We start from the raw sequence: 27,754 nt of genomic DNA, 5'->3' as shown, positions 1-27,754 counted from the left end.
TTTCATTTTAATATTTCAGTCACTTTATTTTTCAGCAGTAAAATTTAAAAGAATAACTGAACGTGAGTGAAATCGATCTTTAATGACCAGTGATGGAAAATCATTTAGCACCAAGCTCATTTACATTAACTTATTTTCATGTTCGTTTCTGAATCGATTGTTGTCGCATCAGCCTCCAGGTTCGTCACCAGACAAAGTGGCCCGAGTGTCTGCCGTGTTGCGTCAACGAGTTGCTTCAACGTGTTGCGTCAACGCGCGACAGTTTCCTGTTGCAGAAAGGTGAAGGTTCTTTTTTTTTTTTTTTTACTCTATAAACAGGAAGTGCTCGGAGGGAAACGTGCACGTTGAAGAAAGAAGACGAGGTGAAGCAGCCGGGTGACGGCTCTTAAATGACTCATGAACTCGCTCTGGTGGTTGTCCTGTGTCCTCCTCATCAACTCTTCGTCAGACACAGGCTCTCGCAGTCGTCTTGCGTCACGAAGCGGTTCTCGTTGCCGCCGCAGCCGCCGTACCAGAAGCGAGAACATTCGTTCTGTTCAGTGTCGAAGAACCAGAGCATGGTGTAGTTCTGACATCCGCCGGGGTCCTGACCCAGGAAACAGGCGTCTGAGGGGACGACACAGAGCGTACACATATAGCATCAGTCACTTTATCACAGTCTATATAAAGACGATCACTGACTGTATATAAAGACGATCACTGACTGTATATAGAGACCATCACTGACTGTATATAAAGACGATCACTGACTGTATATAAAGACGAACAGTGACTGTATATAAAGACGATCAGCGACTGTATATAAAGACGATCACTGACTGTATATAAAGACGAACAGTGACTGTATATAAAGACGATCAGCGACTGTATATAAAGACGATCACTGACTGTATATAAAGACGATCAGCGACTGTATATAAAGACGATCACTGACTGTATATAAAGACGATCACTGACTGTATATAAAGACGATCAGCGACTGTATATAAAGACGATCAGTGACTGTATATAAAGACGATCAGTGACTGTATATAAAGATGATCAGTGACTGTATATAAAGATGATCAGTGACTGTATATAGAGACGATCACTGACTGTATATAAAGACGATCACTGACTGTATATAAAGACCATCACTGACTGTATATAGAGACGATCACTGACTGTATATAAAGACGATCACTGACTGTATATAGAGACGATCACTGACTGTATATAAAGACGATCACTGACTGTATATAAAGACCATCACTGACTGTATATAAAGATGATCACTGACTGTATATAAAGACCATCACTGACTGTATATAAAGACGATCACTGACTGTATATAAAGACCATCACTGACTGTATATAAAGATGATCAGTGACTGTATATAAAGACGATCACTGACTGTATATAAAGACGATCACTGACTGTATATAAAGACGATCACTGACTGTATATAAAGACGATCAGAGACTGTATATAGAGACGATCACTGACTGTATATAAAGATGATCAGTGACTGTATATAAAGACGATCAGCGACTGTATATAAAGACGATCACTGACTGTATATAAAGATGATCAGTGACTGTATATAAAGACGATCAGTGACTGTATATAAAGATGATCAGTGACTGTATATAAAGACGAACAGTGACTGTATATAAAGACGATCAGTGACTGTATATAAAGACGATCAGTGACTGTATATAAAGACGATCAGCGACTATATAAAGACGAGATGTTTTTACCTTTTGTGGTGAAGCTGTTGAGCTGTGGCATCGGCAGGATGTTGGGATCTGTCAGAGACAGAAAGAAACAGTGAACCAGACGTGACTTTGCAGATATTAAATCTACAGAATGTTAGTGAACACACCACAGCTTCACCTGACATCACAAACAGGAAGTAGACAACAGCAGGAAGTGAACAAACACATGTAACGCATCACAACTCAGAGTTTCTCCAGTTACAAACACGTTCAGAGAGTTAGAGACTGTTTATGAATCAATGATCTGGCACATCAGCCTCCAATGATTCAAACTGTCAAACCTTTATTCATCCGTCACTTTGATCCTGTCTGTCTGTCTCTCTCTGTCTGTCTGTCTGTCTGTCTCTCTATCTCTCTGTCTGTCTCTCTGTCTCTCTCTGTCTGTCTGTCTGTCTGTCTCTCTATCTCTCTGTCTGTCTCTCTGTCTCTCTCTGTCTGTCTGTCTGTCTGTCTCTCTGTCTCTGTCTCTCTGTCTCTCTCTGTCTGTCTCTCTCTCTCTGTCTGTCTGTCTCTCTCTCTGTCTGTCTGTCTGTCTTTGTCTTTCTCTCTCTCTGTCTGTCTGTCTGTCTTTGTCTTTCTCTCTCTCTGTCTGTCTGTCTGTCTCTCTGTCTGTCTGTCTGTCTTTGTCTTTCTCTCTCTCTGTCTGTCTGTCTGTCTGTCTGTCTGTCTGTCTCTCTCTCTGTCTGTCTGTCTGTCTGTCTGTCTGTCTGTCTGTCTCTCTCTCTGTCTGTCTGTCTGTCTGTCTGTCTTTGTCTCTCTCTCTCTCTGTCTGTCTGTCTGTCTTTGTCTTTCTCTCTCTCTGTCTGTCTGTCTGTCTGTCTCTCTCTCTGTCTGTCTGTCTGTCTGTCTGTCTTTGTCTCTCTCTCTCTCTCGCTGTCTCCCTGTCTCTCTCTCAGACTCTGTCTGCCTGTCTGTCTGTCTTTGTCTTTCTCTCTCTCTGTCTGTCTGTCTGTCTTTGTCTTTCTCTCTCTCTGTCTGTCTGTCTGTCTGTCTCTCTGTCTGTCTGTCTGTCTGTCTGTCTGTCTGTCTCTCTCTCTGTCTGTCTGTCTGTCTGTCTGTCTTTGTCTCTCTCTCTCTCTCGCTGTCTCCCTGTCTCTCTCTCAGACTCTGTCTGCCTGTCTGTCTGTCTGTCTGTCTTTGTCTCTCTCTCTCTCTCTCTCTGTCTCCCTGTCTCTCTCTCAGACTCTGTCTGCCTGTCTGTCTGTCTGTCTGTCTTTGTCTCTCTCTCTCTCTCTCTCTGTCTCCCTGTCTCTCTCTCAGACTCTGCCTATCTGTCTGTCTATCTTTGTCTGTCTGTCTGTCTGATGGAACATGTCCATGACATGGATCTGGACAAAGGGGGGCGGAGCCAAGCGGACAGGGTGAAGGTAGAACCACAGCTGATTGGATGAGAGCACAGCGACGCGTGTTGACTTACTGTCGGAGCCACACGTCCGCACACATTCAGCCTCCGTGTTAAAGCGGTTTGCGTTACCGCCGCAACCTCCGTACCAGAAGGGAGAGCATGCAGCCACACGAGGGTCATAGAACCACACGTGGACAGAGTCGCTACACTGGGAACCAGCGTCGGCTTCCAGCTGACACCGGGCTGCAAGCAGAACACACACATTTACTACACACACACACACACACACACACTCTGCAGGCAGGGGGTTAGTTCAGTGTGAACAGCACATACTGTGTTAATAACAAATAAAATCAGATTGAAAAGAGGCGTGATCGACAGTTTGTGCAGTTAAGATGAGAAACGTGAAGCATGCGGACAGGAAGAGGGCGGAGCCGACAGCGCGAGGGCGGGGCTGACAAGACAGACAAAGAAAAATATCTTCTGTGGTTGTTTCAGTTTCACGTCAGTAGAGATCGTGGAGCGGAGCCGTGCTATCGAGGCCCCGCCCACACACACGCTCTCGACCAATCCTGAGTCAGTGTCGGCTGTCCATCATGACGTCTCAGCTCAAATAACTTATGAGAACAAAAGTGAACAGAAATATGAACATGTGAACAAAAATAAGTGATAAGAACGAGCTCACATGACATGGAGGGGGCGGGGCTTAGAACCTGTACTGCAGCCAGACACCAGGGGGCGATCAGGAGGCTTTGACTTCATGTCATGTCGGACCTCTCGACTGCAAACACGTGGTTTGAGGGGCAAGTGTGCGTGTGTCTGTCTGCAGTGTGTATGTGTTTGTGCGTGTGTCTGTGTGTGTGTGTCGGCAGTGTGTATGTGTGTGTGCGTGTGTGTGCTACCGTTGCCTCTTGAGACGAATCCCTGGCCGTCTCCTCTGAACAGAGCCTCGGTGACGTCCAGCTGGCCCATCAGAGTCTGTCCTCCTGTCTGCTCCTGAAATGCCTCCTCCACCATCTCCACCTCTAGCTCCGCCTCCAGCTCCGCCTCCCCCTTACTGGACACACAGCAGCCGACATGTGAGTCAGACCCCTCCTCTGTTGTAACTGCTGGTGTTCACACTGTGTATTTATGATTTTAATCTTTGTGATTTCTTGGTTCATTAAAACTTCCCTCAGAGCCCAAAGAGGCTAAACACAAAGAACAGCAGCAAATAGTCTCATTTCATTGACCAGAACAAGCTCATGATCGTCATCAGCAATAACAATAATAATAATCTGTATTTATTACAGTCTGGGACAGTGTGCCTCTGCAGGCATTTACCCGTCGATCTGTCCTCCCTCCTGTCCGGTCAGCTGATCACACGACAGTTTTAGAGCTGGCGGAGGATACGAGTTCAGTCCCTCTGAAATAAACAACACAGAGATTTCAATGTTTCCAAACAGTCAGAAACAAAATTCCCCCCAAAAAGAAACGACTCAATAATAAATAAAATACATTTATAAATAAATAATCAAATTTACCTATCAATATTTATTCATTGTTTTATTTCTACATTTATTTATTAATGTATTTCTATATTTATTGATTTACTTCTACATTTCTACATTTTTAAAATGTATTTATTTCTGTCTGTGTTAATTAGGTGGGCGTGGCTTAACTCTGTCTAGATTGGTTATAGCTGAGGGAGCTGTCATTCAGAGTGTGTCTTGCTGCTGATGATATATTATTGGATGATTATTGCTGATATGATTACTACAGATGTGTGAACGTTCCGCGGGCGTGTGGCCCATCAGACGATGGTTCCGTCTCTGGTCTTACTGTTGACGGCCGACATGAAGACCCTGAAGAAGCGCCGGGCGTAGCCCTGCTCCTCGGCCATCAGCCTGCCGACGTGGATCACGTGCTGCTGAACGGGCGGACTGGCCAGCGCCTCCACCTGCGCCCGGCTGTAGCGATTGCCGACCGTCACCACGAACACGGCCACGCCCTCACACTTGGCCTTCTGGGAGACGTACCGCAGCTTGGCCCGGTCGGCGTACGCCGTCTCGGTGCCGACCACGGTGAGCAGCACCCTCTTCCTCCGCGGCTGGCCGGCCTTCAGCAGCACCTCCTTCAGGGTGAACTCCAGCGTCTGTCCCAGGGCCGAGGCGCCGCCCTGCTGCTGCATGTTCTGGATCAGGTGCGTCCTCATCACGTCGTGGTCCTGGTAGGTCTGCAGGCCGAACTCCACCTTGGGTGCCTGGGTGCCGCTCTGCTGCACGACAGCCACCCGGGCCTGGTTGTCGGTCCGGCGGGGCTGCGAGCTCACGGCCAGCTGCTCCACCACCGAGCCCAGCAGCTGCTGGACGCCGGCGTACTCGTCCGCCTGCACCTCCCTGGAGCTGTCCACCACCATGACCAGGTCCACGTCCACCTCCTGAGGCTTCACTTGTTCCTGGATGAAGGCGCATTCCTCTGAGCGCCTGCACGGGTCTGAACAAACAAACATCATTGTCCAGAAACCTGCGCAATATGTGCTGACCAGAACATTTAACTCTGAGACTCTCTGGACTTTGTGCAGAGATGAACACACGATTATTATCATCAAAATCTTCATCTGTAAAAAGGTCTGGAGCAGAAATGTTGAAGGAAATATTACTGCATGATTGTCAGAAAAATATGTATTATAACTAGTTAAAAAGAACATGCTGATCGTAGAGAGAACAGTCTGTATTGGTATCTTGTATACAGACGTGATGTTGTGTTTCCTGTTGTCCACTATAGAGGCAGAAACACCTCAGGAAATGCATGACCCTGCAATGTGACTTTGTCTGTAAACAAGTAACACACAGATGTACATTGTAAAGGGGAACCGCCCTCATGCTTAAATATCCTTGCATCTCCTGTATTTCTGTAGTCGGACAACCTCAGTACTCCGACACTGTGCTGCTGTATTGACTTGTCCCCTTGCAGCAAGAATGTATGTATGTATTAAATGTTACTGTTTGCCTAAAAACCGAATTCCACTTTCCGTGTTCATTTCAGATTATTCTAACAATGATTTGTGTGAATATTAATCTCAACATGAGCCTCGGGGCTTACCGTAGCAGATGGCACAGTTCTTGACCTTCCTCAGATCCGCAGCCATGTCCCTCCCCAGCACTGTGAACATGGAGTTTCCTGAGTCGTCGGCCTGAGGAGAAACATTATCACGTCGTTAATCACACATCTGACAAAAAAATACACACGTCTCATCAATCAGGATTAAACTCCTTTCCTCTCCTCACGTGATGCTCAAGTATGTCATGGCTGCAGTTTCTTAACACTGATAACAAATGTCTGGCAGCTCTCCCTGAATGTAACGTTAACCGGCGAGCACAAGGAGTTGGAACCAAGTCCTGAGTCCGTGAGCCAAGCCAGAAGCAGACGAGCAGCTCAGATGTTCCGTGTCAATGGCACCACAGTGGGAAACGGCCAAAATCGTTTGTCATGAGTTATAACGATGGTCTGCTTGCTGGTTGTGAGTCAGAGCTGTGCCGAGGTCTGACAAACATCACGGTACAGATGTTCAGACACACGACTTTGAGAAGTTTTGGTTGGGTTAGTTTGAACAAACAATCAAAATTGAATAAAGAATAAAGAATGTGACACCAAACTTTTACTGCTGATGCAGATTCCCAGAGTTCACAGGTCCTGCTGATCAGGTACGAGTGTTCTCATTTTCCCAAATGTGAAACCTTTGGTGATACTTCCTCTTATTGTGGCGTTCCCCAGGGCTCCATCCTCGGTCCCTTGTTGTTCTGTATATAGACTCGACCACTGGGCCGTATCATAAACGAACCCGATATAATCTTTACGCAGATGACTCTCAAATTTATGTTCAATTAAAATTGCCTTCTTCGCTGGTGTTTAATGGGAAGTAGAGAGTTGATATTTGATTGACATCTTACTTGGTTTTGAGAACCGTCATTTTGTCAGGTTTTAGAACAAAACATTATATAGTCAACACCCTGTACCAGCTGGTGGTACAGAGTGTACCACTCATCAACAAACATCAGAAGAAGAAAAATGTTACGGCTGATTACTGGCTAACAGAATCGTTTTGCTCCATTTATAAAAAAAATAGATTTACTTTTCAAATCATTATATTTTGTATGAGAAGGTTTGAGAAAGCCCCTCCCACAGCCCCTGAGGTCAGTGGTTCTAACTGCTGGAGTCCTGTCATGGTGGAATTACGTGGAACCAGATCCAGAACAAGCACCAGCACCTCATATGTGGAACAAAGCTCTGTCTCTGTCTCAGGTTTTGGAGTTTTGAGGAATCAAACCTACCTCCAGGGCCCGACTGATAGCGGGGGCGTTCCTCAGAGAGACGACAGCCGGGACGATGTTGAGGGCCCGGTACTCCATCACGGCAGAGACAAGGTCGTTAACGTCCTGTGAGGGCCCGTTAGAGAAAAACACTGCCACCTTCCTCATCATCGCTCCTGCTCGGACACGCTTAAAGACGTTCTGACCCACAAAGCGCATGGCGGCCGCTAGCTGCCGTCGGTTGGACGTCCTCTCCAAGGCGATGTTCTGTACGGACTCGACGAGCTGCTTCTTGCGGCGGTAGTCCTGGAAGCGGACCAGGTACTTGGTGTAAGCGCTGTATCCAACCACAGCGACCCGTGCGCCTGATGGACAGTTGCTCTCGGCGATGGCGATGCCGTCCAGCAGAGAGAGGAGGGCAGACCGTTGCGTCTCAAAGGCATCCGGGGTCACGTCCGCCGACATGTCCAGTCCAAACACCAGCTCGGTGGGATAGGCCGGACACTCCGATCGATCTGAAAACCAACAAAGAAGACTTCACGTGGACAAAACGATAAATCGTGTAAGTTCAGTAAAAGTAAAGTCTGATTGTTTTCATGTGACACATTTAGTGACTGATTCTATGAGTGAGATTTGGTGAGTGATTGAGTTGAAGTACTGTTGGGCCTCGGTGGAGGTCTGAACTTCTACCGGGTCACATTCTAGTCACCACAGTTTTAACCAATTCTCGAATTAGATCACAGGAAATCGCCCCGGTCGTCCATCCCGAAGGTCTGACGCCGAGGACACGGAGGAGGTTCAGTGCTCTGCAGTCGCCACATTGTTCTGTTGGTAGAAGTGAAGGTACGTACCGATGGAACAAACTGGGAAGAGAAGAAAACAACTGAGATCAGTATATTTAAATAAAAAGGAATTTAGGGAAAGGATGAGTTTGAACTATCAGAGACGCTGAGGTCAGTCAGAGTTGGTTGTGCAGAAACAAAGTCTGTATGATGACTTTGTTTAAAACGCTGCAGCAACAGTCATGATTTTGTATAAGTTCAAGCCCCAGTGTGTAATTTTTGTAATTTTCTGGCGGCATCTGGTGGTAAAGTTGTAAACCGTAGCACCTGAGCACCGGACAGGGGACACTTTATGGCGGCGCGCCGCTGATTCCATTTCCTGTTTCCAGCATCGTCTGAAAATTCAACGTGAACGCGACGTATTCTGGAGCGTTTAGTTCAACAACCATATTCAACACGACGTAGAAACATGGAGACTCACACGGAGGTCGGTCCACCTCATGGAACTATATTTAACTCATTATATCAGAGTTATGGACAATATATTCAACTTCTGTGACTAGTTACTACCACCACTGAAATCCGCGATCCTCTCAGTTTTATAAACTTTTTTTGCCGTGCAGCTACAGCCCGTTGCCTGGGGAGGCGCTGCAGCGCCCTCGGTACCCGCACCAGCGACCTTGATTTCTGTTTTCACTCTTCACCTGACGAGTTTAATCACTTTTCGCAATCTTCTTTGACATGATGAGAACTTAATCACAGCGGTGCGCCGCGGTAACGGGCAGAAATTGTCGCCTAATGCTTACGGATGGGAAATCACGCTAAAGGCACGTACAGTCGAACAGAATAAAAATAATCTGCTCATCAGGTCTTAGTCTCACTGGCCTGTGTCCGTCTAATAAGCCTCCAATTCTAATAACCTCATCGTTTTGTCAATAACCTTCACCTGCGATTGAACACGCTTTAACACATGTTGAATATTACATATAATATACAATATACAGTGTGGGTGGAGCGTCTCTCTCATAGCGTTTCTAGCTGTAGATACGTTGTACTTTATTGTGGTAATAAATTAAATAAAGTGAAAGATGGAGAACATTGTTTCACTTACCACAGTTGTCTCTGATGTAGGTGATCAGCTGACACTCCTGAGGAAACATGTGGAAACACTCATTTCTGGGTTTTGATATTTCTGTCGACACCAGTTAGTATTGAAAGGTGAACTCACAGTCATGCCTTTGCCTCCAGGAGGACCTCTGGAACCCTGAGGAGAAATACTTATTATTCATATTATTAGTAATATTGACCTTTTTCTCTTCATTCTGTTGTCGTCATCAATTAATGTAACAACGAACCACAGCACAGGAGTTTTTACACCTTCAGGTTGCTGAGGTGCAACAAAAATGTATATTTTATATATATTTATTTTATAACTTTTATTTTACAGAATAAATAAAGCAGAAACGTTTTTTTTCTTAATTCAAGTTCTTGAATTTTTTATTTATGTATATTTACAGTAATTTATAATAAACTTTCTTTGTCTTAAGGGTTTGTAAACTAAATCTTAGCATTTATTGATTTTTTTAAAAATATCTTATTTACTCTGACATTTGCACTTTATTGAAATTCTAAATATCGTTTGATTTGTTGTTTTTTTCCAAATAAATTCTACTTTAAAGACTAAACCTGATTTTAATTTATTTTATTGTTTAAGCGATGATTGAAGTTTAACTGACAGTTTCAGTCTGTTGAGGATCTGCCAGTCATCACGACTAAACAAACCATTAATATAAACGCTGAAATATCTTTAACTTCACAATAAAAGTCACAGATAAGACGCTGTGTCGTCAGAAGGACGAAGATGACGATGACGACGACACTCACTGTGTGTCCTGGATATCCCGGTTCTCCGCCCACTCCCGACTCTCCAGACAGGCCCGAGTTCCCCTGCATCAATCAGACCAGAAACAAAAGTCGATGATGAAGCAGAACCACATCAGATTAAAAAATGAAAACATACAAGATCAAATCCCCCTCACCCCTCGTCCTTGGTTCCCTTTAGGGCCTGGAAATCCTCCGGGTCCCTGCAGGCCGTCCTCACCCTGAGGAGGAAACAAACACAAACGTCATCCCTGAAGGAAAAACGCTCCCAGCTCAGGACTTTCCCCGACGATCCTGACTGATGGAGGAGTTTCTTGTCTCAGGGCTCTGACAGAATCTGGATAAACTCAGCATCTTGTTAAAAAACTCTTGTGAACAGGAATGTGCTCGTGTGTAAACACATCACTGATTTCAGCGTCAGCGAAAAGCTGCAGACGATTCAATGTGAGCGTGACACATGCTCACCTGTAGACCGGGGTAACCAGGGAAACCAGCATCTCCCTGTCAACACAAACCAGACGCTTCTTCACATGTGGAACAAAATCTACCCTTTACATTTTTTAAATATTTTGATCATTAGGATCTGATCTACCTTGCCACCTTTAGGTCCTGCAGGTCCATGACCGTCTCTACCATCCTCACCCTGCAGCAGACAGAGAGTCAGAGACAGAGACAGAGACAGAGACAGAGAGTCAGAGACAGAGACAGAGAGTCAGAGAGTCAGAGACAGAGACAGAGAGTCAGAGACAGAGACAGAGTCAGAGACAGAGAGTTAGAGACAGAGACAGAGACAGAGACAGAGAGTCAGAGACAGAGACAGAGTCAGAGACAGAGAGTTAGAGACAGACACAGAGACAGAGACAGAGTCAGAGAGTCAGACACAGAGACAGAGACAGACACAGAGAGTCAGAGACAGAGACAGAGAGTCAGAGACAGAGAGTCAGACACAGAGACAGAGAGACAGAGTCAGAGACAGAGACAGAGAGACAGAGAGTCAGAGACAGAGAGTCAGAGACAGAGAGTCAGAGACAGAGACAGAGACAGAGTCAGAGACAGAGACAGAGAGTCAGAGACAGAGACAGAGACAGAGAGTCAGAGAGTCAGAGACAGAGAGTCAGAGACAGAGAGAGAGAGTCAGAGACAGAGAGTCAGAGAGTCAGAGACAGAGAGTCAGAGACAGAGACAGAGAGTCAGAGTCAGAGAGACAGAGACAGACACAGAGACAGAGACAGAGAGTCAGAGACAGAGAGTCAGAGAGTCAGAGAGTCAGAGACAGAGACAGAGACAGAGACAGAGTCAGAGACAGAGACAGAGACAGAGTCAGAGACAGAGACAGAGACAGAGACAGAGAGTCAGAGACAGAGACAGAGAGTCAGAGAGACAGAGACAGAGAGTCAGAGACAGAGAGTCAGAGACAGAGACAGAGACAGAGAGTCAGAGTCAGAGAGTCAGAGACAGAGACAGAGAGTCAGAGACAGAGACAGAGAGTCAGAGACAGAGAGTCAGAGAGACAGAGAGACAGAGTCAGAGACAGAGAGACAGAGACAGAGACAGAGAGTCAGAGAGACAGAGACAGAGACAGAGTCAGAGACAGAGTCAGAGTCAGAGAGACAGAGACAGACACAGAGACAGAGACAGAGAGTCAGAGACAGAGACAGAGAGTCAGAGATAGAGAGTCAGAGACAGAGACAGAGAGTCAGAGAGTCAGAGACAGAGACAGAGACAGAGACAGAGTCAGAGACAGAGAGTCAGAGAGTCAGAGACAGAGTCAGAGACAGAGTCAGAGACAGAGACAGAGAGTCAGAGAGTCAGAGACAGAGAGTTAGAGACAGACACAGAGACAGAGACAGAGTCAGAGAGTCAGAGAGTCAGACACAGAGACAGAGACAGAGTCAGAGACAGAGACAGAGAGACAGAGAGTCAGAGACAGAGACAGAGTCAGAGACAGAGAGTCAGAGAGTCAGAGAGTCAGAGAGTCAGACACAGAGAGACAGAGTCAGAGTCAGAGACAGAGACAGAGAGACAGAGAGTCAGAGACAGAGACAGAGTCAGAGACAGAGACAGAGACAGAGTCAGAGACAGAGTCAGAGACAGAGACAGAGACAGAGAGTCAGAGAGACAGAGACAGAGACAGAGAGACAGAGACAGAGACAGAGTCAGAGACAGAGACAGAGAGTCAGAGTCAGAGACAGAGACAGAGAGTCAGAGTCAGAGACAGAGTCAGAGACAGAGACAGAGACAGAGACAGAGACAGAGAGTCAGAGTCAGAGACAGAGACAGAGAGTCAGAGAGACAGAGAGTCAGAGTCAGAGACAGAGAGTCAGAGAGACAGAGACAGAGTCAGAGACAGAGACAGAGACAGAGTCAGAGACAGAGACAGAGACAGAGTCAGAGACAGAGACAGAGACAGAGACAGAGAGTCAGAGAGTCAGAGACAGAGACAGAGTCAGAGACAGAGACAGAGACAGAGACAGAGAGTCAGAGAGTCAGAGACAGAGACAGAGTCAGAGACAGAGACAGAGACAGAGAGTCAGAGAGACAGAGACAGAGACAGAGTCAGAGACAGAGACAGAGACAGAGAGTCAGAGAGACAGAGACAGAGACAGAGACAGAGAGTCAGAGAGACAGAGTCAGAGACAGAGACAGAGAGTCAGAGACAGAGACAGAGACAGAGAGTCAGAGAGACAGAGACAGAGACAGAGTCAGAGACAGAGTCAGAGACAGAGACAGAGAGTCAGAGACAGAGAGACAGAGACAGAGACAGAGTCAGAGACAGAGTCAGAGACAGAGACAGAGAGTCAGAGACAGAGACAGAGACAGAGAGTCAGAGAGACAGAGACAGAGACAGAGTCAGAGACAGAGTCAGAGACAGAGACAGAGACAGAGAGTCAGAGAGACAGAGACAGAGTCAGAGTCAGAGACAGAGACAGAGTCAGAGACAGAGAGACAGAGACAGAGACAGAGACAGAGTCAGAGACAGAGACAGAGACAGAGTCAGAGACAGAGACAGAGTCTTTTACTTTAAAGCTCCAGTGTGTAATTTGTTTAATTTTCTGGCGCCATCTGGTGGTAAAGTTGCAAACCGCAACCAACTGAGAACCCAACAGGGGACACTTTATGGCGGCGCACCGCTGATTCCATTTCCGGCAACGTCTGAAAATTCTACGTGAACGTGACGTATTCTGGAGCGTTTAGTTCAACAACCGTATTCAACACGACGTAGAAACATGGAGACTCACACGGAGGTCGGACCACCTCATGGAACTATATTTAACTCATATATGAACACAGAGTTATGGACAATATATTCAACTTCAGTAAACACAGACAGTGCAGCCGTTCAGCCTCTTACAGCCATTCCTCTGGGTCCCAGTGATCCTGGAACACCCTTCGCCCCCGGGTCGCCTGGTTGGCCCTTCAACAACAACAACAATGATTCATTTTTATTAACTCACCTAGTTTTCAATGTAGTCTAATCCAGATGACATTAATTATATATAATATACTATAAACTCATGGTTTAATAACCAGGTCTGATCTCTTCTCGACACGTTTTCTACTATTATAGACGAGACGATGTCACACACCTTCTGTCCGTTAGCTCCGCGGCGCCCGGCGGGGCCCGGAGCTCCAGCGCTTCCTGGTCCTCCCTGCAGGGAAGAATAAATCAGAGCAAGATAATCAGGATGTAACCAGACGAGTCCCAGACGTCGGTGACACCAGCGTCTCCAGATCTGTGACGCTCGGTGATTCAAGGCGTCGAGCGTGGGAAACAACTTCCCACAAATCGTTAATCAAGGAACAGTGACAACGATGAAACTCAGAGAATTTACGACCATGAGAGTTTGGATTTAATTTTTCTCTTCAGGAATAAACACAATAAACATGAACATATACTAAGTGTTGAATTAAATAAAAACCTGATTATATGTTTTCATATCAAAGTTTCGGACCAAATGCAACTGACATCACTGAGGTCCTGTCATCACACTTTTTTTTCTCTTCCAGATGCATTTCCTCAGTCTAGGAGCAGTGGGTCAAACGGGGATCGTAGACTGACCTGAGGTCCGGGCAGACCGGCGATTCCTCTGGGTCCAGGTTGACCTCTGACCCCTCGGGGACCCTGTGGAAACGACAGCGACATGTTGGCGACGCGTCCCCGGATAACGAACCGCTGTTCTGCTGCCGCCATGACTCACCTGTGGACCAGAAGCACCGGGGCTGCCTGGTACTCCTGCATCTCCCGGGTTTCCAGGCGCCCCCTTCGGAAGGACACACACACAGTTAGAAGGGCTTCGGTCGTCATAGAAACCACCACTCACAGCGCCGACGTTTTGTTTGCTCTCCCACCTTGTCGCCGAGCGAGCCTCTCCTCCCATCCGGACCCTGAACGGCAGAGAAACAACATCAGAGTTTCACGTTATCACACTGACACAAACGAGACGAGGCTGAAACAGCTGCAGAGCCAGACAGGAGTGGGCGGGGCCTCAGGGGCCGGAAACAAACAAACTGAAGACGCGACAAATGCTCCCGACGGTTTGTGTTTTAAAGAGCAGAAATATTGAACAGTCAGATCCTCGAGTTAAACAAACTCAAAAACCTGCCGACAAAACCAAACTTCAACCGTTATCTCGACAGAAAATATAAAATAAAATAAAATCAATAATTGGATTTCCAACTTTCCGACAGTCTTCGAAGGCGTCTGACCAATTTATCAGTTGGCTGATCAAAAATCTGTATAAACGTTTACGTTTGCCGATATGAAAACCTTCAATTTACAGAATAAACAATGTTTACGAAAAAACAGTTTATTTAATTATTATTTAATTCAAGTTCTTTATATTTGGTTGTATTTGTTTCCTTTTCATTTATAGTTATTTATAATAAAGTTCATGATTAAACTAAAATATCAAACCTCAGTTACATTTCATTCTCATCGAGGTTTGATAACGACATCTCAGGAATCTCTCTCTCTATATATATATATATATATATATATATATATATATATATATATATATATATATATATATATATGTATATGAGAATATGAGTATAGTTCAATAAATCTCAAAAAAACAAACATTTTCTAATATTGGTATTGGCATTGGACCCAAAAAATTATTTTATTCGAGCTTGAGTCTTTGAATGAATCAATGATGAACGAACCAAAAAATAATTCTCCATGTCTCATTTAAAATTTCAGATTACTCAAATCAGATTTTCAGTCAATTCTACTCGACAGTTCATTTGTCAAAGCCTCGACCGAGTCACGTCACGAGGACGTGAGTGTATTTCATCATATGGTCGTGTTGCATCTTTAACATTAATGTGTCCTGTCTGTGTCCACGCTCACATAAACATACTTCTCATCTTTAACATGTAAAATCACCTTTTAAATACACTTCTTCTTTGCTTTATGTGTTAAAGCACGAAGGTAAAAACAAAAAAACAAAAATCTCACCGGGTTTCCGACGATGCCGCTCTCTCCCGGCCGCCCGTCCTGACCCGGCACCCCCTGTGGATTTAAACAAGGCAGGTTTCAGCAGAGTGATGCAGCTTGACGCCTTGCTGCCTCACAGCATTTTCGCCTATGGTGACACGTGACGTGTGACGCGTCTTACCGGTAAACCCGGGTTGCCGGGCTGTCCTCTGGATCCCGGGGTGTTGTTGTCGGCGCCCGGTTCACCCTAATGACAAACCAGCAGCATTAGGGAAATATCAATGCAGGCGAATCAGGAAGACGGAGACCAGCGTCAACAAGTGGTCAGTGCATGGCGTCTCTGTGGGTGTATCATCATCTCACAGACAGAATGTTTGTCTCCATAGAAATGCTCCGTCTCTGTCTCAGTACATTTAGGACAAAGGGCCGCCCTTATAACCGCACTCAACACTCTGAGAGTCCCGACAGACGTTTCCTTATCAAGCAGGATCTGCTGGTCAGAACCAAACCAACGAGGCTCATGGGAAACCAGAGCCGACTTTGTTAGGAAATACTGTTTACTGCGCTGTCAGCATCAGACTCTCCGACTCCGCCTCTTAATCATCATCATCATCGTGTCATTATGACTCAAAACCGAGATTGACAGTTAAACGATATAAACAAAAATACACCACCATCAGGTGCTTTTACCTTTACTCAATAATCACAGAGTGGAGGCGGAGTCGAACAGTAGTGAAAACTCTCACCATGAACCTCCGAACATGATAAAAATATGAAGTCCGTCCACTTTAGCCGTACATGTCAGTTTCATCAGGGTTCACATCCTGAGAGAAAAGATCGTCCAGGACATTTTCTCATATGAAGCTGAGAAACAAAACCATAACGATGATGACGATGATGAGAACAGGACATATTTAAGAAAAGTAGCGTGACGTCTGATGGAAGAAAAGACACTTTCAATAGATTTTATCTTCCTGTTGATCCCGACAGTCACAGTATCCCATAATGCAACGCTTCAGGACGGTGTTTGTTACACTGGTATACTCACCGGATCTCCTCTCAGTCCTCGCTGTCCTTTCAGCCCCGCCTCCCCCCTGATACCTGGGATACCCTGAGGACGACAGTTCAACCCGTCAATCGACCGATCCCGCGGTCAGAGGTCAGAGGTCAAACCCTCGTCCCAGCCGAAGGGGTAATTCCACTGAACTGCAGAGACGCTTTGTCGCGTGATGCGTCTCTCAGGTTAATAAATCACGTTTGTTCTCCTCTAAAGACACTACCTGGCTACAGGAAGATGAAATAAATGAACTGAAAAATCAAAAAACTGAACAAAAATCTATTACGAGTTAATGTTAACTAATTAAGTTAATAAATAAATATTATGAAGTCTTCATGTCTGAGCATCTGTAAAATTTGGAAATGCAAATCAATGACACAACACTTAATCACAAATCACACAAGAACTCATAAGACAATTATTTCAACAACTACTAATGTTTATCAATAATTATTTCATAGAGTTGATCATTATTTATGTCCATCAAAAGTTTCCATTTCCATCAAAATTTACTTAAATGATGAAATCAACAATTATTGTAGGATCTAAAAAAAATCTAAGCGTTTTAAAGATCTAAAATAGTTTAAATAACGATTAGAAAATATAATATTACCAGAAATAATATGAATGTTAATACAAATAAGTGAGTTATTATTCATAAAAAATTTAAATGATAGAAAATACTTCAGTATACTAAAATGTCATTTAAACAATCCAATGAGATTTTATAATTAACAAGAATATATATCACTTTAATAATATATAATAATACATTACATTATGGGCGCCTTTTCAGGAGTTTAACCATGAAATGAAACGTAATTATGCATTACCATGACCAATTACTGTACATTCTTTAAATCTGTTGAAAATGTCTAGCCTCAAGGTAAAATGCTGGATTTTCACTAAAATGTGAGTTTGCTAGTTTGAAATAAAGACGAACAGTGATGAGATGTTTCTAAATGAATATTATCAATTAATAATGTGAAGTAAATCCTTTTTACTGAGTTTCCTGGGTTTCCTCTCTCTCCTCGACCTCCGTCGCTTCCCGTCGCTCCCTGAAAACACAAAGAAAAACAGCTCAGCACCAAGAGCCTGAAAATCCAACTGATCAGCTGGTTCCCTGAACACACCGTCTCATTTCCTCCCACGAAAAACAAAAACCGGAGACAAACAAAGTCTTCACCTCATCACATCTGATGTTAGACTCTAGTGACAGATGGTGAATAACTAAGATCAACTTTTCCCCCATTGGAAAATCCGAGGGGCGATTTAAAGAGACACTGTACTACTGTAAACTAAACGATGGGACACATTTCTTTCCACCAATGTGTTGGACGTGGCTCGTGTCGCCGCCTAGTGTTTCAGACGCTGCTGGACCTCGTGAGGTCGACGCGTCATGAAGTTTACATTCACGTTAGGGCCCCTAATCACTCGGGGCGGAGTCACTATCAGACTCCTTTGGCTCCTCCCACAACACACGGACGACTCCCTGAGGAGGTCACTTGATGGTGATGATGATGTTGAACGGTTCTCTTTGCTCCTCCCGAGTCAGGTGATCAGATGTGTGGCTGCTGTACCTGTTCTCCGTTGACTCCGTCCAGTCCGTCCTCTCCGTCTTCACCCTGTGAGATGTTGAGGGAGAACCGGAGCGTCAGCAGTTCTCTTGTTTATCCAAACATTCCTGAGGACACCACGCCAGCGCGCGGCTTCACTTCCTGACTGCAACACTCACCCTGTTCCCGCGCAGGCCTCGGTAGCCCTGTGGACACAAACACGCCATCGTCAGCATCTGGCGGCTTCCAAGTCACGTGACATGAAATGATAACTGACAGTATTTCAGCGCGGTACCTTCTGTCCTCTGAGTCCGGAGCATCCCTGGAGGCCCTGGGGGCCGCTCGGTCCGGGACCACCCCGCTCGCCCTGCGGCCGACAAAAAAGTGTTGTTTTGCAAAGAGATTCCAAATATATGAACCATTACAAATGACGACCTCCTGATTACAATGCGGGTAAATCTACAGGTGATTTCATTTGATGGAATGAAGAGCGACTCACAGCGACGCCCTCGTCTCCAGGGTACCCTTGGAAACCCTTCTGTCCCGACGGACCCTGTCAATAGAAACAAACACAAACGGCTTCAGACAGAATTCTCCTCAGCCGTCGTCGACCCCCGACTGTTCAAATCGTTCATAGAAGTGTTTGGAACACGGCAGCGTCACGTCAACACGGTTTCTGCTCTTATTCATTCTGTTGCTGTTCCTTTTTCGAGGCACTTGGACTTTGTACATCAACAATCGTGTGACGGCTGCGTTTACATTTAATACACGAAACACAACATCTGTCCATGTTCTTCGGCTTACGTCAAGTCATGTGTCAAGTTTGTTTTCATTAAAACAAGGATCTAGTTTTAAAAAATACTTTAAAATTCTCTCCTCTTGAAAATCCTTTGTGTCCACACAAGGGACATCGCGGTGCATTAAAGGGCCCCTCGGAAATTCAAAGATCTGTACTTGAATGGCCAAGAAGGGTTACTTACAAGGGAAAAAAAGACTTATGTTCCTTTGTTGAAATCCATACGTGTGTGTTTGTATTGAAATATGATTCACTGGCCTTTCACCGCATTGTTTAAAACTCATATGCAAACATTGCTATCGAGGCAGATATGAACAATTCCACAAAAATATTAACTCAAATCGTTATCAGCGAACTCTATATCAACATATTCTTGTTCAACAGAAGCTCTGTGGTAAATTTCAATTCAAACTTACTGCAGCATGTTTTAATAACTCAAAGCTAAAATCCTTCCCGACAGGTACAGTATGAGGAGCTTTACGATTCAAAAACATACGGACAAATGTTCCTAGAAACACACCGCGACGCGACCTTCACCTGTCATGTCACTGACCTTGGAGAGAAAGGGGACATGTTCTGGTTTTATTACAGCCTTTTCACACGTTTAAACTTTGACAGGCGTGTATGTTCCACTCACCTTTGACCCCGGGGGCCCCCGGGAGCCACGGACGCCTTCGTGTCCCGAACACTTGCACATGACGTTGCAGCATTCCCGGTCGGACACGGAGTCCTGCAGAGAGACGGAGGAGCGGGATCATTAACACGGGTTCATCTCTGTTGATTCATTCATCGATAGAATCACTGAACCGACGACTGTCTCCAAGCCTGGAGGAGGAACTACGGTGGCCCTCAGGGGACATGAGACATGACGGCTCCTGTAGAAACATGGTGGCTGCTGATGGCGAGGCTCATTCCGAGGTCATGAAACACAGGCGAGTAAACACTCAAACATCATTATGACGACTATATTCATATTCCTTCCTCCCGAATACTGAACACTGGTCCTTCAAGTTAAGTTACCAGAAAACAAAGTTACTTTTTGAAAGTTTTGGCTGCTTTTTTTTTTTCTGGACTCCTGTTTTTTAATTTCTCTGCCAAAGGCTTTTTCTCTTAAATACGGTGATTACTTGACATATTTTCTCCCGTCAACTTTTCCCTCAGGGTCCCCCCCCGTTTACTGCGACACGTCAGGACAAGAAAACCGACTTGAGAAAAATGTCCGTCACTTTATTCTCAACTTTCAGCTGCAACGAGTCAAACGGACGTAGTTCAAAGCAAGCGTGTCTCCGGCCTTAGGCACCGTGTGAAGGCTCACAATGAGGGGGGGGGGCTTACAATCTGTTTGAGGATGGTGCTGCCGACGCTCGGCATGCCGATGCTCAGAGGGAGATTGTAGCCGAATCCTCGACCGAACTCCACCATCTGCAGCTGGGCGGAGTCTCGCGCTCCCTCCAGAGCCACCGTCAGCAGAGCGCTGACGCCTGCAGACAGACAAAACACAGAAGAAGACGCCATTTACACGCACTATAATTATACTTCTCTACAAACCTTGTTATTGTAAGGTGGAATATGAGTCGGGGGTCCGGGACAGTCAGATTGATTGAACTTGACGGTCGGGCCTCGTGGTGGAGGTTTGAGCTCTGAGTGATGCTCTGGTTGAGTTCAGTCAACAGAAAAAAGGTTTTTACCAGATTGTCGCAGCAGCTCTGACTCATGCTCCAGTTTCATCACGTCTTCGTTGAGTCCGTCGGAGAAGATCACCAGCACCTGACGGACGAGGTCGGTCACATGACAGACTGTTGTTATTGTAAAAGCCTCATCGCCTCATTAGGTGATGAAGAACGTTATGTAGCGCTGACATTCCTGCAATTTAAACACTCGGCTCATTTATGAAACAGTAGTAATGTTAATTAAATGAATGACTTTTCTGGATTGAAGGATCAAGCCTGATGATTTAGCACCTAACCAAAGTCTGACAGGGAGATGCAGAGATTCAGAGGTGTTTTCTTCTACGGGTCAGATTGCACTTCATCTTTCTCATGGTTTGCTTAATCCCACACCAGTGCCAGATCTGTGGCTTGGCACAATGGGATCCAGAATATTTAAACAAATGCATGAAGATATTTGAAAATCAATTAAGAGTCATTACAAATCCCACCCCGTCAGACCTGAGTGTTTCTGCAGAAAGTCTTATTTACTGCAGAGTGTTTTTTGTGCATGTAAGACTCAGACTCACCTTTACACCAGCTCTGGATTGGGTGCTGAACTTTTCCCCAAAGGATTTCATCAGCGCGGTGTTGAAATAAGTCGGCTCTGTCAGGTTCAAGTCCATGACTCTCCGCAACACTTCCTCGCTGTATTCCTCAAAGCTGAAGTCGTCCAGGGAGCGTCCGTCACGACTCACCACTCGGTAGCCGATGTTGGTCTTGATGGGTTCGGGACCGACGCAGCACAGGCTCGGTACTGAGGACACGTAATGGGCGATCTGAGGCAGGAAGGTCTGCAGCTTGGAGTGGCCGCTGATCAGCTTCTCAGCAGGAGCTCTCGGGCTTCGAGAAATATCAAATCCCATGGCGATATCAATGGTGCAGCCTGAAGCAGAAGTGAAAAGTCTTTACCTTTGACAGTTTTAGACGCAGAGCAATACGGCGGGAAAGACAGAGAGACAGAAAGAGAGGCAAAGTCACACTTTTCAACTCACTTTTGGTCTCTTTGATGGGTTTGGATTTGCAGATGGTGTCCAACACCTTTTGTTTGATCTTTTCCAAGCTACCAAAGTTGTTCACAGTGAACAGCCTCTCGCGCGACTCAGTGATCTGCAGGAGCTGCTGGTCGTGGACGGCTCCGATGCCGATGGCAAACACCTCAATCCCCAGAGCCCTGAGACGATCGGCCGCATCTTGCACTTCATCCTGTGATTGGCCGTCTGTGATCAGCACCAGATTCTGGGAGATCCCTTCTTTTCTACGGCCGCCCTGCGCTGCCTCAAAATAAACCCTGATGGAATCCAGGGCCCGTCCGATGGTGGTTCCTCCGCCAAGCTGCTGCATAGCTAAGATGTGCTTGGTCACGACTTGCTCGCTGTAGAACTGGTTCAGGTAAAACTCGTGCTGAAAGGTGTCACTGAACTGGGCTAAGCCAACACGCACTAAATCTTCACTGACATTGAAGCTGTTCACTAGTTCAGTGGTGAACATCTTCATGGTGTTGTAATCCTGTGAACCGATGCTGCCAGACTGATCAATTAGGAAGACCAGGTCAGCCTTCTCTTTTTCACAAGCTGCAAAAGAAGAGAGGAACGCCAACATTATTTACTAGATGGGTATATAACTCCGCCAAGGCTAACGCCCTCCTGGATCTGTCCATTTACTGAATCCGCTCCACAATTGGGTCTTTCCTTTGCCATAGCCATACACCACCAACAGATTTGATGAAAATTGTGAAACTAGTTTTTGCACAATCCTGTTATAAATAAGCATACCATATATTTGGCACTCTCCAAGTTCATTCGAATTCGTTATTTATTCTAGACTTTAGTTGTAGATCTTCATTCAACTTTTATTAGATCATTGGGTATTTTCTTATCTCAGATAATTTGCCATGTATGTCGGTAGATATGAATAAAGTATCAAATATTTCATGTATTTTACTACTTTCAAATTGAGGCATCGCATCTGAACTTTAAGTATGTGCAGCTACTTTCCACCGAGGTGCTGTGACTCTTCTTACCTGGCTTGGTGGAATTGCAGAGAACTTGAGATATATTCTTGTAGAGAGTTTCCAGGGCGTCGAAATTGTCCACATAGAAAACTTTGGATGTGTCATGACCAGCCATGGTATCTAACTGTTCCCTGTTTGCTCCTTCCACGCCGATACTGAACACACTGATCCCTTTGTCTCGCAGTGCCACAGATGGTGCGGCCAGATTGTTGGGGTCGGTAGCGTCACCATCCGTGATCACCATGAGAATCTGTGGCACCTTGAGTGAAGCTCGCCCACCATTTTCAGCATCAAAGAACTCTAATGAATATGCCAAGGCTTTGCCGGTATAGGTGTCTCCATTGGGGGCATTCAGTGCTGCTATTGCTTGACTAACCTCTCGCCTGGAGCCATACTGGTTCAGAGTAAATACCGATTTGGGGACGGTGGAGAAGCGAATGACCCCAAAGCGAGTCAGGTCTTTTCCAACTGTGGTTTCATTCACTATTGACTCCATAAACTTCTTCATGCTTTTGAACTTGTCATCAGTTATGCTTGTGGAGCAGTCCACCAGGAAAATAATATCAGCTCTTTCCGTCTTCTTGCAGTCTGGATGGAAATAAAGAGAGTAAATGGGGTCAGAGGAAAGACGATGAAAAAACAAAGACAATTACATTAAAATAAATCAGTAATTCATAGAACAATACAAATGCTTGTTTGCCATCATACCCGCCTTCCAAAAACGAACCACTACAAAACCAGTTACAAAAGTTATCCTGTTGATGCTTCTTGTTAGCTAGCAAACTGCTAATCGAAACATCCAAGATTCAGTTGGCCTTTTGACAGTAGTGAACTCTCAGACCTGTGTTACAAAACGTCGCACTTATTCAGGACCATGTTTCTTTGAAAACAGTTTTAGTTGAATTTTATTGTCCAGCAACACTGTAAGAAACATCAAAGTCTGCGCTAGTTAGGGTTCCCATGAAAGTAACTCTCACCTCTCTCTGGTTCACAGAGCTCAAAAGCCAACTGGTTCTCCAGGTCCTTCAAAGCGTCAAAGTCCCTCTCGGCGTACATCTTGTCTGGTGACCCACTGATCTCCAGCAGCTGGGTGGTGTTGGCAGCCTCAACTCCAATGGCATAGATGATGACTCCCTTGTCTCTGAGAGCCGCAGCCGGCTCTTTGACCTCGTCTTGGGCCTCACCATCTGTAATGACTATCAGCCTCTGCTTCAGGTTAGGACGCCCTCCTCTGCTTGGTTCAAAATACTGTGACACATCTGTGATGGCTTCACCCGTGTGTGTGCCTCCACCAATCTGCTGCATGTTGTCAATGGCTTTGGATATTTCTTCTTTGGTGTAGAAGCTGTTGAGTGGGAACACTATTTTTTGGATGGTGCTGAACTGCATGACACCAACATGCACCTCATTCTGGCCGATGACCGACTTGCCAATGACAGTTTTCATGAAGTCTTTCATTTTCTCATAGTCTTGGGGATAGATGCTCCCTGAGCTGTCAATCAAAAAGACGAGGTCGCCTGGTCTGTCTTTGCAAGCTGTGGACACAGTAGCACAAACATGTTAATGATGTTTTCTTATTTTTCCTACATTCATTGCCTTGGTGCTATTTCAAGGGTTCAATGGAAGCACAATCATTTCAGCGGTAAGTAAAGTGCAACACACACCAGACACATCATGGTGCGCTGCATCATTTGGTTTTCTGCTAAAGTAAGACTCATTCAGTGAGCACAGAGATAGAGGAAGAAGTCAGACTGTGGCAGCTGATGTGAGCCAATCTTGAGAACAAATGAGATTAAATCGCTCCAGTGTTTAGATGCCACCAGTACGTGGTCTTCTATAGAAAACTATGGATGTGGTGTCGTCGAAGGGACCTATGAGTTAAGGCGGCGACAATGAACTAAAACGTCCGGGTTCAAATCCCGCAAGGGAACTTTGTTACCTCTCATTTCTCATCTTGCTTACTTAAATTCCTGTCATTTCTCTACTATCAGCTGTCCAGTAAAGACAAGTAGATGCAGGTGTGCAGATGTTGCTGGTGTGTGTGGTGCCTCTAGTTTTTTAAACTCTAATCTAGTCCACAGTCGCTCACCATCTTGGGAACAGATGTCTGTGATGATGTCATCCTTAATGGGCTTCAAGGCATCAAAATTATTGACAAAGAAAGTCCTCTTAGGGTCACCGGCGATCTCGCGCAGCTCTTCTGCATCTGCGCTTTTCACCCCAATGGCGTACACAGTGACGCCCTGAGCCCTCAGTTTCTCTGCAGGGACCTTGACCTCATCAGAGGATTTTCCATCAGTGATGACTACCAGGAACTCGGGGACTTTGTGCCCTCGGGTGGCCATCGCTCTGTCAAAATGTGGGCCCATGAATTCCAGCGCTCTGCCCGTCTCTGTCCCACCTCCTTTTTGTTTGATTCCCTCCACGGCTTTCTCCAATGTCGTGGAATCTGAGTAGGCTGTCAGATCAAATTCTAAGTTTGGCGAATCTGCGTATTTTGCCACTCCTACACGGACATGGTCGGGCCCAATACGGAAGGTGTGAAGAAACTCAATCATGAACTTCTTCATGTCATAGAAGTCTGAGGGGTAAATACTTCCTGAGTGGTCAATCAGGAAGAAGATATCTGCTTCATCTGTTTGTGAACACCCTGGAAAGGAAAAACAAACATACTGTGAGTTATTTTCCAAATGCTTCAGCTGCATGCTCTCTTTACAATGATTCACTAAATGTTCTATGATTTAACAAATTCTTTAAACTTATTTGTATTTGTGTCGACAATGTGTTAATATTCAAGTAAACAAAGCAACTATTAAAAACAACACTGGTTCAGACCTTCTTTGATACCAGTTCTTCTCGTCCCGACTGTGAAGGTTTGGTGCAAGACGTTAAGGCAAATTATTTTCTGTAGGCTCTGCTCCAGAGATTTCAGCTCGACAAAACTGCCCACAGTAAACACATGTTTATTTGGGGGATGAGATGCCATCTCCGCCAGCTCGGCCTTTTTGGCATCTTTGACTCCAACAGAGTAGACGGTGACTCCGGCCCTTCGCAGTTCAGCTGCTGCTTGGCTCACATTGTCCTGGGAGTCACCATCAGTGATCACGACTGCCACCTGCTGAACACCCTTATCTTTTCTGCTTCCTCTTTTCTTGATGAAAACATTTTCGCGGGTGAAATTGAGGGCAGCTCCAGTCTTCGTACCACCTCCACGGTAAGGCAGAATTTTTATGAAATTCAGCAGTTCTTTCTTGTTATCGAAGGTGTCGAGGTAGACCTGTGCTGTGGCCTCGTCGTTGTACAACACAATGCCAACTCTGACTTTAGTTGGACTGACTTCAAAGCCGCCCACAATCGAGTTCAGGAAAGTGCGAACCAGCTGGAAATTCGCAGGTCCAATGCTTCCAGATTCGTCAACGATGAACACAATGTCTGCCAGTTTGGCTGCTTTGCAATCTGTGAACAAAGTGTACAACTATTAAGTCTTTATCAATTCATTCATCACAACCATTCACATACATTCAAGTAAATCAGTAAAATTAAATCCTTTAACAATCTGCAAAAGTCTCTTTGGTGAGCTCTTTTCATGAACGACATACAGTAACAGCTACTGTTGCCTGGCAGCTTTTTGAGGACGGTATTCGAGGTATGAGACATTTTTTATGTCGGTTCTTTCCAGTTTACAGTCCACGGGACCTGCTTCAAGATTTCATTAACGTCTGATTAGACGACACAAAATCAGCCCAATGAAAAAACAAGCGTTTCATTAATGATAATTGCTTGTTACCATTTTAGCTTTTCTAGAAACACAGGCATATGATCCCCTTAGAACTCAGATGCACGTTCGACCTCAGTTTGTGATTCATTATGTGGAGGGTGATGAAGCTACAGCCGAAACTAAGATGTAATCAAACTGGCTTAACTATTTGTAAGTTTGAAAAATCTCACACATCTGAAACTTTGAAAGTGAGTGACAGAGTAAATGGTTGTAGTGGTTGATTTGATAATAAAAGTATAATTAAAAAGCTTTTCACCTCCAGTAAGAGTGGCTTCCTGATCCTGTTTTTCGAAAACAGCCTTCAGTACAGGTACAGCGTTGCTGATTGAGTCGTATGCATATGGTGCTGTGGATATGACGCGCATTTCAATCATCGATGCACCAACGCTCATCCCGGCCACGGTTACTCCTTGCAATTTGATCCGACGAGCTGACTTATGCACAGGATCATCTGAATCTTTTCCACTGACAACAACAAGGTACTGCCGGTATCCTTGGTCTGCCCGACTTCCGGCCTCACTGGTGAAAAATTGAGTGCTGGCGTTCTTAAGTGCACTGCCCAGGTAACGCTGCTCGTTGGCTTGCAGTTTGCGCTGGCGGAGACGCTTAACAGCGGTCAGGGTCTCCTCTTTGGTTCGGAAAGTGTTGAGAAAAAATTCTACCTTGACATCTTGACCATACTGAGCAAAGCCAAGACGGTTGGAAGCTCCTCCCACGTTAAGTTGATTAACCAGTCGGACGAGGATGCTCCTGACCTGCTGGAACTCTCCGGCACTCACACCACTGTCCAACAGGAAGAAGATGTCTGAAAACTTTTCTGCCAATGCTGAAAGGAAACAAACCAACAGTAATTGGTAAGTAACAGGTAAGTAATGACAAACCAACCTGCCAGAAAAAAATAAGCAATTAGAGAAGATACATCCAAAGTGTTTCCTAATTACAATACAATGAGTCAAAATCCTACTCATCATGCCATAGACTCATCCTTTATGCCTAAGAATACAAAATACAGATATATCCATAGGAGACATTCACAAGAACATTTCATAACCATTCATTCTTTATTCTTTTTCGGTATCATGGCAGGAATTGACTTCTGCAGTTACTAGTAAGAAAAATAGAAACAAAGGCTGTCGAATCTCAAAGGAATCTACTACATTTTCTGTATAACAAAGGATGCCAAACGATAGTTGACTGACTTTTAGGAACAAACCAGCATTTGCTTAGAAGCAGACAGTAATCCTCATCCTGATTAAAATGTAGCATGGGGAGCAGATCTCTGCCCGACCAAAGAATCAGTTTAAAAACTTCAATTCCCACGCTGAACTTAAATGAATAGTAAGTTC

The 27,754-nt window shown here is 45.1% G+C and overlaps 1 protein-coding gene across 6 annotated transcripts in view; it reads right to left on the bottom strand.

Moving 5' to 3' along the window:
* The window catches only part of col6a4a (collagen, type VI, alpha 4a), a 48,565-nt gene continuing 20,811 nt past the window's right edge, over positions 1-27,754 (bottom strand). For 4 of the 6 annotated variants that reach the window (XM_035608107.2, XM_035608108.2, XM_047335024.1 and 1 more), the window contains 38 exons: positions 26,665-27,234; positions 25,466-26,086; positions 24,720-25,280; positions 23,608-24,165; positions 22,640-23,218; positions 21,612-22,190; positions 21,147-21,502; positions 20,599-20,677; positions 20,246-20,391; positions 19,548-19,640; positions 18,614-18,667; positions 18,410-18,481; positions 18,294-18,320; positions 18,139-18,183; positions 17,563-17,616; positions 16,550-16,612; positions 15,683-15,748; positions 15,523-15,576; positions 14,409-14,444; positions 14,258-14,320; positions 14,119-14,181; positions 13,646-13,708; positions 13,411-13,473; positions 10,651-10,701; positions 10,524-10,559; positions 10,217-10,279; positions 10,062-10,124; positions 9,406-9,441; positions 9,289-9,325; positions 8,247-8,258; positions 7,417-7,910; positions 6,188-6,278; positions 4,925-5,578; positions 4,427-4,508; positions 4,006-4,160; positions 3,176-3,346; positions 1,741-1,788; positions 1-606 (listed from right to left, as the gene is read on the bottom strand). In XM_035608107.2, coding sequence (XP_035464000.2) covers positions 434-606; positions 1,741-1,788; positions 3,176-3,346; positions 4,006-4,160; positions 4,427-4,508; positions 4,925-5,578; positions 6,188-6,278; positions 7,417-7,910; positions 8,247-8,258; positions 9,289-9,325; positions 9,406-9,441; positions 10,062-10,124; positions 10,217-10,279; positions 10,524-10,559; positions 10,651-10,701; positions 13,411-13,473; positions 13,646-13,708; positions 14,119-14,181; positions 14,258-14,320; positions 14,409-14,444; positions 15,523-15,576; positions 15,683-15,748; positions 16,550-16,612; positions 17,563-17,616; positions 18,139-18,183; positions 18,294-18,320; positions 18,410-18,481; positions 18,614-18,667; positions 19,548-19,640; positions 20,246-20,391; positions 20,599-20,677; positions 21,147-21,502; positions 21,612-22,190; positions 22,640-23,218; positions 23,608-24,165; positions 24,720-25,280; positions 25,466-26,086; positions 26,665-27,234 — 7,031 coding nt within the window. In that variant the 3' untranslated portion in view covers positions 1-433. The remainder of the gene's footprint in view (positions 607-1,740; positions 1,789-3,175; positions 3,347-4,005; positions 4,161-4,426; positions 4,509-4,924; positions 5,579-6,187; positions 6,279-7,416; positions 7,911-8,246; positions 8,259-9,288; positions 9,326-9,405; positions 9,442-10,061; positions 10,125-10,216; positions 10,280-10,523; positions 10,560-10,650; positions 10,702-13,410; positions 13,474-13,645; positions 13,709-14,118; positions 14,182-14,257; positions 14,321-14,408; positions 14,445-15,522; positions 15,577-15,682; positions 15,749-16,549; positions 16,613-17,562; positions 17,617-18,138; positions 18,184-18,293; positions 18,321-18,409; positions 18,482-18,613; positions 18,668-19,547; positions 19,641-20,245; positions 20,392-20,598; positions 20,678-21,146; positions 21,503-21,611; positions 22,191-22,639; positions 23,219-23,607; positions 24,166-24,719; positions 25,281-25,465; positions 26,087-26,664; positions 27,235-27,754) is intronic. The other 2 variants (XM_047335026.1, XM_047335027.1) reach the window with 2 other exon arrangements.

The sequence above is a fragment of the Scophthalmus maximus genome, chromosome 10 (genome assembly GCF_022379125.1).
Source record: "Scophthalmus maximus strain ysfricsl-2021 chromosome 10, ASM2237912v1, whole genome shotgun sequence".
Taxonomy (NCBI): Eukaryota; Metazoa; Chordata; class Actinopteri; order Pleuronectiformes; family Scophthalmidae; genus Scophthalmus; species Scophthalmus maximus.
This window is presented reverse-complemented; position numbering and strand designations above follow the sequence as displayed.